The sequence below is a fragment of the Cygnus olor genome, chromosome 5 (assembly GCF_009769625.2).
Source record: "Cygnus olor isolate bCygOlo1 chromosome 5, bCygOlo1.pri.v2, whole genome shotgun sequence".
NCBI lineage: Eukaryota > Metazoa > Chordata > Aves > Anseriformes > Anatidae > Cygnus > Cygnus olor.
This window is the reverse complement of record NC_049173.1, coordinates 6,201,244-6,214,840: the sequence shown is the minus strand read 5'-3', so window position 1 is coordinate 6,214,840 and position 13,597 is coordinate 6,201,244. Positions and strand designations below refer to the sequence as shown.

The following is a 13,597-nucleotide window of genomic DNA, read 5'->3' as shown; positions in this document are numbered from 1 at the left end:
TTAAACCCCTCTTTCTAGACATTTAGGGAGGGTCTTTAAGAGACTCGCTTAAGGTAGATTGAAGCTTTGAAGCGATTTCTCGATGGCTTTGTTTAACGATTTGTGAAGGGGGGGCTGCAAAACAGTAATTGCGGAGGCCCTAAGGGCATCCAGGAATTAAAGAGTCCCTGGGAGCCAGGCGGGGAGGCTGCTCTCCCCTCCAGGACACCGGGGAGATGCGGAGGGGGGAACAGCGCAGAGGCTGCTTCCACAGGGACACGCTGCTTTTCACGTGTCTCCCACTTTTCATTCCCCTCCGGCTCTGACCGGCAGCCAGGTAGGTCAGCTATTCCTCTTTGAAGCTGCATTTTTGTTGCTTCAATTCACTCTTCTGAAAGCAGCATCGCATCTGACCGATACCCGTGCTGCGGGTGGCAGAAATAGTTTTCTGTTTGTCTCTTCTGTCCTGTTTCTATTTTCTCTGTCCTTTCTTCTTTCATCCTCATTGCTGATGTCTTTTTTTTTTTATTCCTTCCCTCCACCCTGTACCCTCCTCACCTTTCCCATCTAGCTTATTTTCTTGTGTTTATTGGTAGCTTTAAATCCACCCTCTGCCTCAGTAATAAGGAATAAAACCCAACCCCATTGCTACTACAGTTGGTTGGAGGCAAGTATCAGCTTCTAGTCTCTTCCAAGCTTGGGCTGTGCATTTTTGCCGTGTAATGCTGCACATCAATAAATAAAGGCAAACAATTTTGTTAGCGCATCTTCTGTGCAGGCGAGCAGCAAGACCGTCAGCAAGGGCAGGAGCTGGTGGCATGAATCGGAGCTGACAGGGCTGGTGGCGTTCCCCAGCAGCTTGCCCTTCCAGCCCTGCTCCAGGATGTGAAGTATGACACTTTAATGCGTTTTCAATCCCTCGGAGGGCTGGGCTGCATCTTTGTAGATGTGAAGAAGGCTTTATGTGATCTCTGTTCGGCTTGCTCCAGGGTTAGCTAAGTGCAAAGCGGAGCACCCTGATCCAATCTAGCATGAGGGCACCTAGGAAAAATGATAACATGAAATCATTCCCAAGCACAGGATAAATAAATGTATAAAACACCAACCCCGAACAGATACTAGGTATTGGCCCGGATCCTCCAGTTACCTAACCTGGTGTAAAGTCGCTGACTTTTCCAGAGTTGCTATTGATTGCACCAGGGAAAGAGGCAAACGAACCAGGCAGTTTGCAGGAAGGGCCTGAACTATAACAAAGAAAAAATCAGTAAACTTGTGTTTTCAACGTTTTCTGGGCCGGGGGCTCCTCCAACACACCTACAACCCACCCCTGGGGCCAGCGTAACGCGTGGCACCAAAAAAAAACTCTATTTTTTTGCAAGGAAAACGCTCGGGGCCTTGCAGCCCCCTCGCCCGGCCCACCTGCGCGCTCTGCCCGGCAGGTGGAGCATCCTCATCGCTTTTCACCCGCTCGTCGCGCCCCGAAGTGGAGGGAAAGGCTGCTCCTTCCCTCACGGCTCGCCGTTCACGGCTTATTTTCGGGGGAGGATACCCGCACCGAGGCGAGGAGAGCCGCGCAGCGGCGGCGCTGAGGGGAGGAGGCCGCGGGGACAGGCGGGGGCTGCCCCGCCATTTTGCAGCCTCACTGGGAGGCAGAGGGGTGAAGCGGTGCTCGCAGCCGCCCCAGAACGGGCCCTTTGCCGGGTACAGGGCTCCTCCCGGGGTAGGTTGGCCCCAGGTCGGCCCTTTTTTCCCTTCGAGGCCGCGGAGGCGAAGCTGAGGGAGCGAGGCAGTGGCCGCGTCCCGCGCTCCCTCCACCTGACGGCCGGGAGTCAGGCCCTGGATAGATGTTTTGGCGTCCCTCGTCATTCCCCTTCTGTCAGTGCCACTAACCCCGCAGGGCTACCACGTCCTGGTCACCTTTTAGGTGCCGATGGCCCCCAGAAAGACGGAGCGGCCACTGCCCGACCCGGCCCCGTCGCCCCGCTCCCGTCGGGGGGACCCAGTCCTGTGCGGCCATTTTGTGGAGGTCAGGCGCGGGCCGTCAGGTGCCCCGCAAGGAGGGTGTTCCCCTACTATTTAGTCAAAAAACGGCTTATTTTTTTTTATTTCGAGGAATTTGGAGAATCGTCTACGGCAATAATATTTTAGTTTGTATGTGCCCGACTAGGTAAAATGCGTCAGTCGAGATGTTTAACTGTGGGAGGACTCGACAGACGCGTTCGTAATGACAGACGCGTTCGGCATGGCACACGAGGCACAGTGGCAGGGCGTTTTAAAAGAGAAGTGTTAGAAACAGCGAATTCAGAAATTTAGAGCCGTACAATTACGCTAACTCAGATGTAATAACTGTAGAATTGTTATCAGTCAGGAAAGGGCTTGGGTGTTGTAAGCAGTGAAAACAGCAGCAGTTGTCACCTTGAATGCAGTGTTCAAGTCTCATTACTGGGTTCCTCAAACGATGTAGCAGAAGAGGGGCAGAGGAGGGTAGCAGCACGATGAGAGCCACAGACTTTTTACAGACATAAAATTTAGCCCAGAAATGTGAACTCAACTAAATTTCAAGAAGCAAACAATCAGTCATGTAAGAGTGTTAAGGGATAATGAACAACATAGGAGAGGTATGCCTCGATCTCAAAAGCCTTGGTGGAGTTAAAAAGATTTATATAAAGTTAACAAAAATAGTGGTTTTGCACAGCAATGTTTAGAATTGAGCGTCATAACGGAATTCTAAGGAGTAAGGGTCATATAAATAAATACATCACAGCTTATTGTAGGAAGATAATACTTGTAAAGGATGCCCTCGTGGTTTAATCTGAGCGCGGGGCATTTGATTTTAAGGAAGGAATTTATCTCTTAGCTTATGGGTATTTTTCACCTTTTAATGAAGAACCAAGTAATGGCTGTTGTCAGGTGGGATATGAAACTACAGCTGTAAGTCTGCTATGAGATAACTGCATTAGTTTAGTATGGTGATAATGGGTAGATACTCAGGCAGATAATCAGGCAATTTGTTTGTGATTTCTGCACTCAATGCAATCTTGTAATGCATGAAACTTTATTGCCACAATTGAATTTCATATAATTGCGTTTATTAATGTGGTACAAAAATGCAAGATGTACAGTAACATTTTTCTCCCGGCAGCGTTCTGAATAGCACTGGCAGCATTAGGTGGAGACATCCATTAGAAATGAAGTATTACTGTTTGAAGCTGTTTAATATGTGTATTAAATATTCCTCACACTTTAGCATTAAAACACAGAAAAATGACAAATACATTGTTACCAAAGCTATCGATTTAATCACCACATCTGATAAAGGTTTTGATTTATAATTCCTTTGGGAAAAGTAAGTATCCCAACCTTTCCTAAAAACGCCTGATTTTTGCTGTAGCAGAAGTTGATGGAGCAATTGTTCTGCTCTTTAGTACATCTTTCAGACTTAATAACAGCCTCATATGAGAACATCTTTATTTGTCATCCAATACTGGCTAATGGTTTGATGCATCTTTTCTCCAGTAGGACCAAAAATCCTTTAGGACAGTCATATCTCGAAAGTTATCAGTTGTCCAAAATCTAGATGTCTTTTGCCTCAGGCTGGTGCTTACTGCTGCTCTTAAAATCTACAATAATCCTGTAGATTACCAATGTAGTTGGATCTCTCAGCCCTTTCTAACAGGGACGTGTCCTCTGAATTTATAACACAGGACAGCATTTGTTATTTTTAGTTACGTTACTTCATTTAAACAATGTCCAGAATAGCAAAATGTTTTACATAAACATGCTTTCAGAATCACTATCATTTTCTGCAATTTTACCCTTTAAATAAATTGTATTGTGAAACCAGAGAGGAGGGAATAAAAACCCCTCTCCATTTAGTTCTGTTCCTCTCTTTTTCAAAAGCATTCAAAGAATAAAATGTATCATAACTATTTTAAAGGAGTAAATGGTATGTTTCATCGTAATAATTAGCAGTTGCATAATCTGCTCTATGGGTGGACCTCGTGTTGTGATTTATATAGCAATGAGTAGAACTTCTTAGCTCTTACGTGTTTAAAGTCATGCTTCTGCTTTTTTTGTATGTCTGCATAACTTCTGTGTACGCCCCATTTTCTTGCAGATTTTATAGGAACTGTCAGGGAAACAACTAACAAACGTTGTTAAACTATTTCTAGAGAAGGAATAAACAAACTGTTAACGTATTCCACGTGGTGCTTGCTGTTTGACTCCCAATTTACTTACAATACAGATTTCCTGAAATTGGTATGCTTCCCTGGGATATTTAACTAGCAGTGTCTACTTAAATACATTTAGGGTCAGATACACATCAGTCAACAACTTACTGTGATAGTTTCATTTTGCATGCTGCAAACTAAACAGATTTTAAGATATAATTCCAACTATTTTTTTAGGAATTACTAAGGAATTACTTAGGATTCTTTTTTCACATCTTGCAAAAGCAAAAATATTTTGCATTGATGTGTGGTTTGAAGCACTTATGGATTTTTTCCTTAGTATTTACAGAAAATATTTTGTTTGCTATCAGAAATGTTTCCAGGCACCAGGAACTAGGTAGGGTACCAATCTTTTAAGTACATTTAGTAAAACTACTATCTCTTTCTCAGAGTTTTTATCACTGCCTGTTCTAATCCAGTCTCTTGGATTAGGTGTTCTGATCCTCACTTGACTATTAGGCAAATTCATTTCTGTCAAACATCCAGCATTTTAAATGCTTCCCCCCTTTCCCTCCCCCCATGTTTTCACAGTCTCAGTGCTACAGTATGTAGTCTTAATGCCACTTTAGTTAAATTCTGCAGTTGTTTTCTGTTCCTCTTTATCCTGGATTAGGATATCATCCTCATCACCAGTTGACTGTGGCTTTACTTTTTACACACAACCCAAGGAAGTATTCCCCCCATAGAGAAGCCATTGTGGGACAGTCACATTTCAAATAACTTGGCTTAATGTTAAGTGTGTCAGAGCTAACTACCTGGGTTCAGTATGTTCTGATGGTGATTGCATCCTTTTCGGAAGACTATGTGACTACATTTAAAAAAAAAGTATCTAAACTTCTGCACATGGCAGCACTACACAAACAGAAGAATGAATTCGTAATACCCACTTTCCATTGCATGTGAATTGTGACTTTAATCACACATATATACACATCTTCTGATTTAAACGTTCTTCACAATTACTACAGGAGGAGCGTACAGAATGGATAAGAAGCTTTTCCATTGCCAGCATTGCAGTCGATAGGCTTAGTAAACCAGCTGGAGTAGAGGCTACACGTTTTGTACACAAGCATCTTTTCTTGCATTCTCCACGCCTCCTAAGAACATTAAGCCTCTCAAGGATAGAACTGCTCTAGGAACCTTTACCCAAATTATACACTTCGTTTTTCCTAACTGTGGTTTAGACTTTCAGTAAGCCCATTACCACAATCAGTGAGAAATTTGGTTCCACTAAAATGGATTAGATAATTAATTTATATGCAGTTAAAACTGTTTTACTCCTTTTATCTTAAAATGCATGGTATTGTCTAACAATTTTGACTTGTTTATTGTATCAGTAAAGCTTTGGATTGTTTGCGTAAGTCCGTGAATTGCATTTTTCTTTTGTAGTTTACATGATGAGCGACAGACTCTTAAGCAACTTGGATAAGCTTCTACTCGAGTTTGGTAGGTCATTTTATCATATATTTTTAACTGAAAATTACTACTGCTGTGCATATAATGATGTTTTCAGCTTTTTACCGTTACATTAACTTCAAACAAGCAAATTTGTAGTATTAAGCTTTTGGTGATTGCCTACAGAATGTTTCGTTCACTATGAGGTTATGAAGCAGGGTGCTATCAATTACTTAATGACAAAACTGCTTGTCTGAAGGGGTAATTTTAGATATCTCGTTAAAATCTTTGTTTATTGGTGTCTGTGCAGGTAATATTGCACAACGTTTGTTTCACAGTTCATTGTAGGTAAATGTGAAAAAGCATTTATTTTTCTTTTCAGTTTTCCAGCTAAAGCAAACTTCTTATGCAAAGGAACACGTTCACCAACAGATAAATTGTGAGTAGTGATAAGTTATCATTTTAATAATCATTTTATTTGTATCATTGAGTACACTGCTTGTTTCATTAGTCCCGGTACATGTTCTGAGCTGCAGGAGCGGAAGCAAGCTTAATAATGAAAGCTGTCCGGTGTCCTTCTCTCACCCTACCTCATCTTTTGCCATCAATACTTGGTGATTCTCCCTAGCAGACTTTGTTTTTGCTTTCGACTTTTAGCTAATGCTGTTCAGCTGTCTCATGGACAGCCAGTTTCATGCTGCGCCATTTCCTGCTCTTACTCTGTGGCTCCTCACAGTAACTGGCAGTTCTTTGATTCAGCTGTGCTTGCTCAATACATCTGCCACTTGCCTGCCTTTCTTTCTTCATGGTTTTTGTTCTGCCCAGATTTGGACCTCTGCCTCACTGCTTCTTCTCTCTTTCTGTCTCCCTGTAATAATGAAAGTTCTCTCAGTTGCTGTGACCTACTCAAGCCTGGTTCTTCTTTTCTGCAGTTAAGCAGCTGGAAATTTTATTTGGAATCCAAAACAGTAATCCCAATGGACAGTAATCCCAAACAGTAATCCCAATGGGAAAGCCTTGCTCCACATGAAATTCTTTTTACCTAGGACTAACGAACAGCATAATATTATGAACTTAGATCTTGACTGATTTTTTTTACCACATTGCTATGTTGCGTCACTCAATTACGGGAATGTCTGTCAATTCTTTAGATGACCTGAGGACTTCAGTGCTCATCACTGGTACCCCATAAGTATAAACTGAAATTCATACCCTTGAGGAAGAAGAATAAGAGAGCATTCTGGTCTGATTGGTGTTCCTGTATTTCTAATAATCTTGATTTATATGTCCAAGCATGTACTTATACATTTATAGGTTTATCAATATTAAATTGAAGTATTTTAAACTTTAAAACATCTATAACATTAAATCTGATACACCTAGAATTCTGTATTAACTCTTTAGTCATATAATTTAAACTTAGAGCTGTTTCTTGTCTTAAAGTTTATGTAAGCTTATTGTAAATGAGGATGCTTCTAGGGAAAATCCAAAGCCTGTGTAGTAACATACTATAGCTGTTTTGTTCTGTTCAGAAATATCTATATATTTATGAACTCACAAGCAACACATGAATTTCTAAATGTTTGGGTTAAATTGTTCAAAAACTTACCCAGAAAGAGTTCCACTGATTTAATTTAGTCTCTGTGTAAGTATTACTTGGCAGAAGAACAGTTGTGTCATTCAGCCTCTGACTTTTGGTGTAAGATTCATCAGACTTTTTGGCTGAAGTCCCTCTATAATCAGTGGAGAGAAAGATTCACTTCTAGGGTGTGATTTGTCTCATCCTAAAGTAAGAGTTTAAAGAAGATTATATAAAGTATGCTTTAAAAAAATATTCTGTCACTCCATAGTGAGTGTGGTTGGTGCCATGTGTGTCTAGATGTCTGTATTGTAAACTTGGGTGGGATGGATCTCATCCATGAGGTCTTTAGGAAAGTAAAAGTGAATACAACAGCTCACACTTGTTTCAAAAATGCTTATCTATAGAAAATTCTAAATGAAATGTTAAGTGTGTAGCTTTGATTATATAATAGACTTTTTAAAACATAGTTATATCTTGGTAAATTTCAAAATGTCATCTGCAGGCTATTTTCAAATACACCTTCTTTTCTGCAGAAATTAAGCGTTATGTTGCTTGTCCAATAGTTACGCTTCATGCTAAGTAAAGTCAATTCAAGGTATTAAGATATTAAAATATGTTGGGATTCTTTGCCTCTTCACTGACTGATGTTCATCTCTGACGGATGTTCTTTACTGGTTTCAACCCAGGTGGCATAGTGAATATGTAGCAAGTACTGCAAAACCAGGCCCAAACTTCAGGATGACCTGAAGCTCTAGAGCAGCATTTCACACAACTTAAGATACATCTCACATAACTAAGATGACTGTCCTGTTAAATTAGTGAGGAGGGCAGGATGGCTGGGACTGAGTGACTTTTGCTTAGGGACGCTGCCTTTGTCATACAGTGCATCAGGGCAGCCGTGATGGCAAGGGAGAGTTGGCACAAACAGTTCTGAAACCCTGTAGGAAGGAATAAATAAACAGCACAGAGTAAAAACGTACACCTAATTGTGCTCATTGCATTGCATGCTCCTCATTTAACCTTTATCTCCTAGTCAGTTCATCAATTTATATTACAGATTTCGAATTTGAGTAAAATCCTTTTTTATTTGGATGTATCTGTTTCTGATCTCGGCAGTCATTTGTGTATATGCTTTTAGTATGCTGTTAGTGATGTTTTTATTTTTCCCTTCTTGAAGTCAGCTTTCCCATTCAAAACATTTGTATTTCTGGACTTCTGTAAAAGAAAACATATCTAAAAGAGACCTTTATCTCAAGCAACTTTTGTACTCCAATCAGTCTCCCCAGATGCAAGCGTTAGCAAAGGCAAAGTGGCTTATACTCCAGTTTTCCTGTATACTACCTCTAGTGTCTGCAGACACATGTACTTCTGTGGCCTCCAGAGAAAACAAGGGTCAGCTTTAACTATTAATAAGAGCGCTTTACTTTCTACCACTATTAATTACTTCAGTTTTATGCAGATGGGGATGCAAAAACAGCATCAGTGTTTCCTTCCAAAGACAATCTTGTAATATTAAATGAAAATTAAGGTACCACACAGCTCAAGCCTTTTCATTCACTTTGTTTTTGCTTTGTTTAATTGCAGGCTGTCCGCTCATCTGCACTATTGAGTCCAAGTATTTTGGAAGAAATTTTGACTCCTCCTGAATGTAGACTTTTTATTTCATGGATATCTTGAAAGAAGTACTTAAACATTTTTTTTTTTTTTATATTTCAGTGTATTCTGTAAAAATCACAGAAAAAAGGAATGAAATTGCTAGGTTGAAGGAAAATATAAATAACAGCAATGATGCAATTGCTGATTTACGCAAGCAAAATGAGAATAGTAAGGACAGCTGTAATGCGTAAGTACACTGTAAGCTGAACTTTTGGTCATAGGTGGCATTAAGAAAGTCGCTGAGGAAGTAGTGTAAGAATATGTGTGCTCAGACGGGAGTGATGTAAAAGAAAACTTTAGTATTTTCCAATTATTTATTAACCTCTAAATCAGGTACAAGAATTGCAGTATTATCCATCCCCTGAACAAATAAATCGTAGAAAAACAAGCTACATTTAAGTTTGCCTGTTTTAGTGCTTTATTAGATTAAAAATGTTCAGAGGTCACGGGCACCATCTTTGCAGCATGCTAATATATTCAGGTAGTAAGGTTGAACATGAACATTAGAAACATGATTTTTCTAATTTTGTATACATTGTAGTTTTGATTAGTGTAGATATCTGACAATACAGAAAATTTGGCACAGATGTTGTAATCCTGTCTTTTCATTGCAGTATTCATCTTTCTAAAGTCTGTCTAGCTCTTGGCAGTTGAAGTGATGATTTGTTAGCAAATCTTATCCTTTTTGTTTTCTTGCAAAACTGTATCTAGAGATAAGTGCTTGAAAATAAATGTCTATAGCAGATTTGAAAACATTTGCAGGATATGAATGGAGAATATGTGTGTTTCTAAGAATAAAAAAGAGATGTGAAGATAGCATCAGGGTCCTTTCTAGGTTTACTTCAAACTGGCTGAAAACAGAAGAAAGAATGGAATCAATAGTGTCTGAAGTGGGTATAGTTGGTAGCTGTTGGAATTGATTGCTGTTCTGTAATGATTCATAGCTTTATCATAAAAAGTTAGGAAAAAAATTGAGCTTGACAAGAAAATCTCTGTGTTCTTTTATACTAAATTCTTGCTTACAACACACTGTAGAATTAATACTTTTGTAAATTACTGAAATCATTCACACTACTTCCCTATTTTTTTTTTAAGTTGTAACTGTTATGTGATGCAAATATGGAAGCAAAAAGTTAAGGGTAGAATTAAGGATCTGACCTAATTTTTAATCATTGAATTCAAAGGACTTTGACTGAGGTCCTAAAAAAAATAATCAGTGGCATTACTGTAAAGAGACTGAAAATGAGAAATGACTCATTCATGGATAGTTTATTCATACAAAGGCTATGCTTGCAGAAGGATGATATTTTGTGTCTTATGTTATTGAAAATGTTGTTTAACAACGTACTGAAAACTGCAATAAACAAGCCCTAGCTATGAGATCAGACAAATAAAGACCTTATGTACTAGAATCATCTTAAACTTCTGATATTTATCTAGTTGATACTCCATATACACTGAACATGATCTACTGTCGATTTTGTAAATTCAAATATTGTTTTCAAGTCACAATCATCCTCACAGTTGATTGATTCAAAGACAAGTATTATTACATTTAGTTGCCAGTAGTGCTCAATAGAGCGCCCAAAGAAACTAATTTTTGTCTGGATTACTAGGCATCATAAACATATTGAAGCACGTTCAAAGACTCTGAGCAAAATACTGGATTCTTATATGCAACAAGTTTACAGAAAATACAATACATGAGACGTGTATAGGGACACTACTGTGTTTTCTAAAAAGATCCATATTAGTCTGTTTAACAAAGAACTGAAGGCACACAGGGACAAAAATGAAATACATATTCTTGGAAAAGTGATGACTTTTTTTTTAATATATAGTTGATTGAATGATTCAGACTTGAAATATTGATCCCAAAACAAGAATATGTGGTGAAATGCAGTTGATGGAACCTTTTCCAATTTTATTATTTTCCAATTTTATTGTTTATTTTCCAATTTTATTGTTTATTTTCTCTTCTAGTGTTTTAATTTGGGTTCAAGGATGGTGAGATTTCATGGAAATAAGGGCAGATAAACTCAGAATATTACTAATTTAGAAAAGAAACTTCTGGCTTGTCCCACTTGCTAAACCACAGGAAATTTTTAGTGCTTTCAGTTTAGTGTGAATAAAGATCTTTTATACCCTAGTCAATGAAAGGAAAGACGGAAAAATGTGATAGCTACCAAGACCCTCCATGAAACAGTGATGCGTTTAACAAACTAATAGATCAGCAACTGGGATCCTTTATGCTTTGTTCTGCTGCAAAACTGTGTTTTCATACTTTGTAGGTTTTGTTTATCTGCAGAATAGGTGTGACTACAAAACATAACACAGCATGGTTTGCACTTTGATTAACAAAAGCTCCATGACTTTTTCATTGCTCATTTTTTTCCTCCAAAGAAAGGTACAGAGTTTTCTGGAAGAAGAAAAGTGTTTGTGTGTCAGTGCACTTCTATGCCTGTACTTTTGGTTTCTACTTTTTAAAATCTGACCTCTTTAAAGTGTAGCTTTTTGCTGAATTTGTGGTAGGTGTGGTGAAGTAGCATTTTGTAATTACTTTTTAATCACCAGTGGTGTCAAACAATTTGTGCCAAATAATGCTAACTTTCCGGGATGGATGCTGCACTTTCTCATTCAGCTTTTTTTGTTGACAAATGTTAATGCTGTTATAAAAGTTTTATATAAAATTTTTAAATATATAATTAATATATTTTTCATATAAAACTTTATAAAAGTTTTATATATTGTGTTTTTTTTCAGCACCTGAAGTACATTATCTTTTGTTCAGGGTTATTGGACTTCAGCAAATTAATTGTGGGGTCTTTGTTCTTTATTTATTTCCTTGATGGAAATTGCATTACAGTAGCTTTTACTGCAGCTTCTGTTTTGTTCCAGCTTTGGAGTGCTTGTGCAAATGCACAGCCCTACTTTGTATGATTGCATGCTACAAACTCTCTGCTTTTGAACCATAGGGTATACTCACATCCCAAAATGCTGTTTACTTGCCCTAAGTAGTGAATATAGGGTGTAAACAGTACCATATATCCTCAGTTGCTCTCATTTCCAGTAGAGAATTGCTTGCTTTGTTCAGTTGTGACCTTGTTCTGTATTGCCATTTCTCTTCTTCTCATCATTTATTTCCGTCCCTTTAAATGTAACTTTATTTTTGACCTGTGTCTTTCCTGTTACAGATTTATTTGGTCGCCAGCTAGCTGTGTTTCAGGTGCTTATATTTTTTTTTCTTCTCTCTTCAATCTTCATCTTTAATAGGATCTATGTAAGTCTTCCGGAAGTCATTTTTTACGTGCACATCTCCTAGGACAAATAGTTCCACTCAAATTTCATTCTAGGTGCTTGTGTTGCCCTAGAGTAGCTCGTGTTCTAGACAAATGCTGGATTCATAGATAGTTATAAGCCCTGACCAGAGAGAACGGATGTGCAGCTTTTTTCTGTAGAAGGTACACTTGGAGGGGACATAGGCTTCTTTTTCATCGTAAATGGGATCTCTGTACCAGTCTAGCTCAGATGATTCAGCCATCATCTGAATCTCAGCTCCCAGCATCTCAGAAGTTGGCTGTTTGCAACCTGTTGCTACAGAGATTATTCTCTTTGAATGAGAAGAATTTCAGTAGCAAAATAATATATTTAGCTCCGTAGGCTTAAGTTTAATTTTTCTGTTTTTTCCCTCACCTCACAACACTTAGGTGTCTGTTCAGTCTTAAAAAAAGATTACTTTCTGTTTGAAGACTCTGTGCATTGAAGGTTTCTAAGTTTGTTTCTCACCATCTGTAATTGAGCCCCACCCTGGCTATTTGTTGTTACAATTCTTTGTGAAAATATCTTTTCTGATAGCTAGTATCTCAGCTGGGAAGGTAGGAAACATCCAGGACCTAATGGTTCATGCTCTGTATTTATCCTTTTTTTCAGGCAGGATGTTTTCCTTTTAAAGACCCACTATATGCCTCTCCTAAAGATCACATCTTAATTTCGTTTGAATCAGAGTCTATCTGCCTGTTTCCCAGAGGTCCCACATTCAGGGAAGAGGCATCTTTAATACCAGGATATTGAGAAAGTACTGTTGGCATAGCTTCAGGAATCTTAAGTCCATCATGTCCTGAAGTCCTTTCCTTCCCGAAGTTGCTGTGATTTCAGTCTAATCTACAGCATCCTGCTGTGGGAACATCACTTTGGTGAGCTGCATCATAGCTCTTAAATTATATCAGGCGCCTGAAATTATAACCAACCAACCAAACCAACCAAACAAACAAAAACCCACACAAAATGGATTAATTGTGTTTCAAGGCTGTTGGAGAACCACATGAGAGGAGGCAAAGCGGACCTATCAGTTTGCTCTATAGGAATCTGTGACTCCAGACTTCCAGGTCAGCCCTTGCGGTCTCTGGGTTATCGTACTGAAAGGCAACATCCCTTTCTGGCTGTTTTCTGAGCAGGACTTGCTTAGCAAATGGAAGAAGTTTTGAGTTGGTGGCTGCTGCCTGCATTTAAGAATGAGATAGGTGCTGGTGATATTGGTGAGAAAAAGCAGCGTGCATTTCCAAGAACATGCACATTTAAAGGATTTACTGGTAGTACTGTTCTAAGTACCTAAAACTTGCATTTTGATGCCTAAATGGTTAGCACCAGGGTCCTAAAAGCTTGTGAAGCTCACTCTATTCCTTAAAAAGTGCCTTATAATTGTTGCTAATCCTATATATATTCTTGAATTTGCAACTTTAAAATCTTGAGAAAA

General features: G+C 38.9%; 2 protein-coding genes and 1 long non-coding RNA gene across 3 annotated transcripts in view; 1 reads left to right on the top strand and 2 right to left on the bottom strand.

Annotated features, from left to right (window-relative positions):
- Window positions 1-2,697, bottom strand: LOC121071383. Its single transcript, XR_005820557.1, has 2 exons — window positions 1,897-2,697; window positions 1-1,020 (listed from the first exon to the last, which is right to left on the bottom strand). It is a non-coding gene; the product is annotated as an uncharacterized LOC121071383 (long non-coding RNA).
- LOC121071381 lies at window positions 1,115-1,904 on the bottom strand. The gene is made up of 2 exons (XM_040559618.1): window positions 1,305-1,904; window positions 1,115-1,223 (listed from the first exon to the last, which is right to left on the bottom strand). The coding sequence occupies exons 1-2, from the start codon at window positions 1,843-1,845 to the stop codon at window positions 1,123-1,125; spliced, it is 642 nt and encodes a 213-aa protein (XP_040415552.1). The 5' UTR covers window positions 1,846-1,904; the 3' UTR covers window positions 1,115-1,122.
- Window positions 1,311-13,597, top strand: part of C5H14orf39 (chromosome 5 C14orf39 homolog) — a 31,221-nt gene continuing 18,934 nt past the window's right edge. The window contains exons 1-4 of the mRNA XM_040559619.1: window positions 1,311-1,699; window positions 5,601-5,657; window positions 5,989-6,045; window positions 8,905-9,031. Of these exons, the coding sequence (XP_040415553.1) occupies window positions 5,606-5,657; window positions 5,989-6,045; window positions 8,905-9,031 (236 nt within the window). The 5' untranslated portion in view covers window positions 1,311-1,699; window positions 5,601-5,605. The remainder of the gene's footprint in view (window positions 1,700-5,600; window positions 5,658-5,988; window positions 6,046-8,904; window positions 9,032-13,597) is intronic.

What these genes read in the sequence shown, in the direction of transcription:
- LOC121071381 (XM_040559618.1), bottom strand. Translation starts at nt 1,845, where the DNA reads ATGACGAGGGACGCCAAAACATCTATCCAGGGCCTGACTCCCGGCCGT. An exon ending in GCGTTACGCTGGCCCCAGGG is followed by an intron (nt 1,224 to 1,304) that starts GTGGGTTGTAGG and finishes TCTTTGTTATAG; the next exon opens with TTCAGGCCCTTCCTGCAAAC.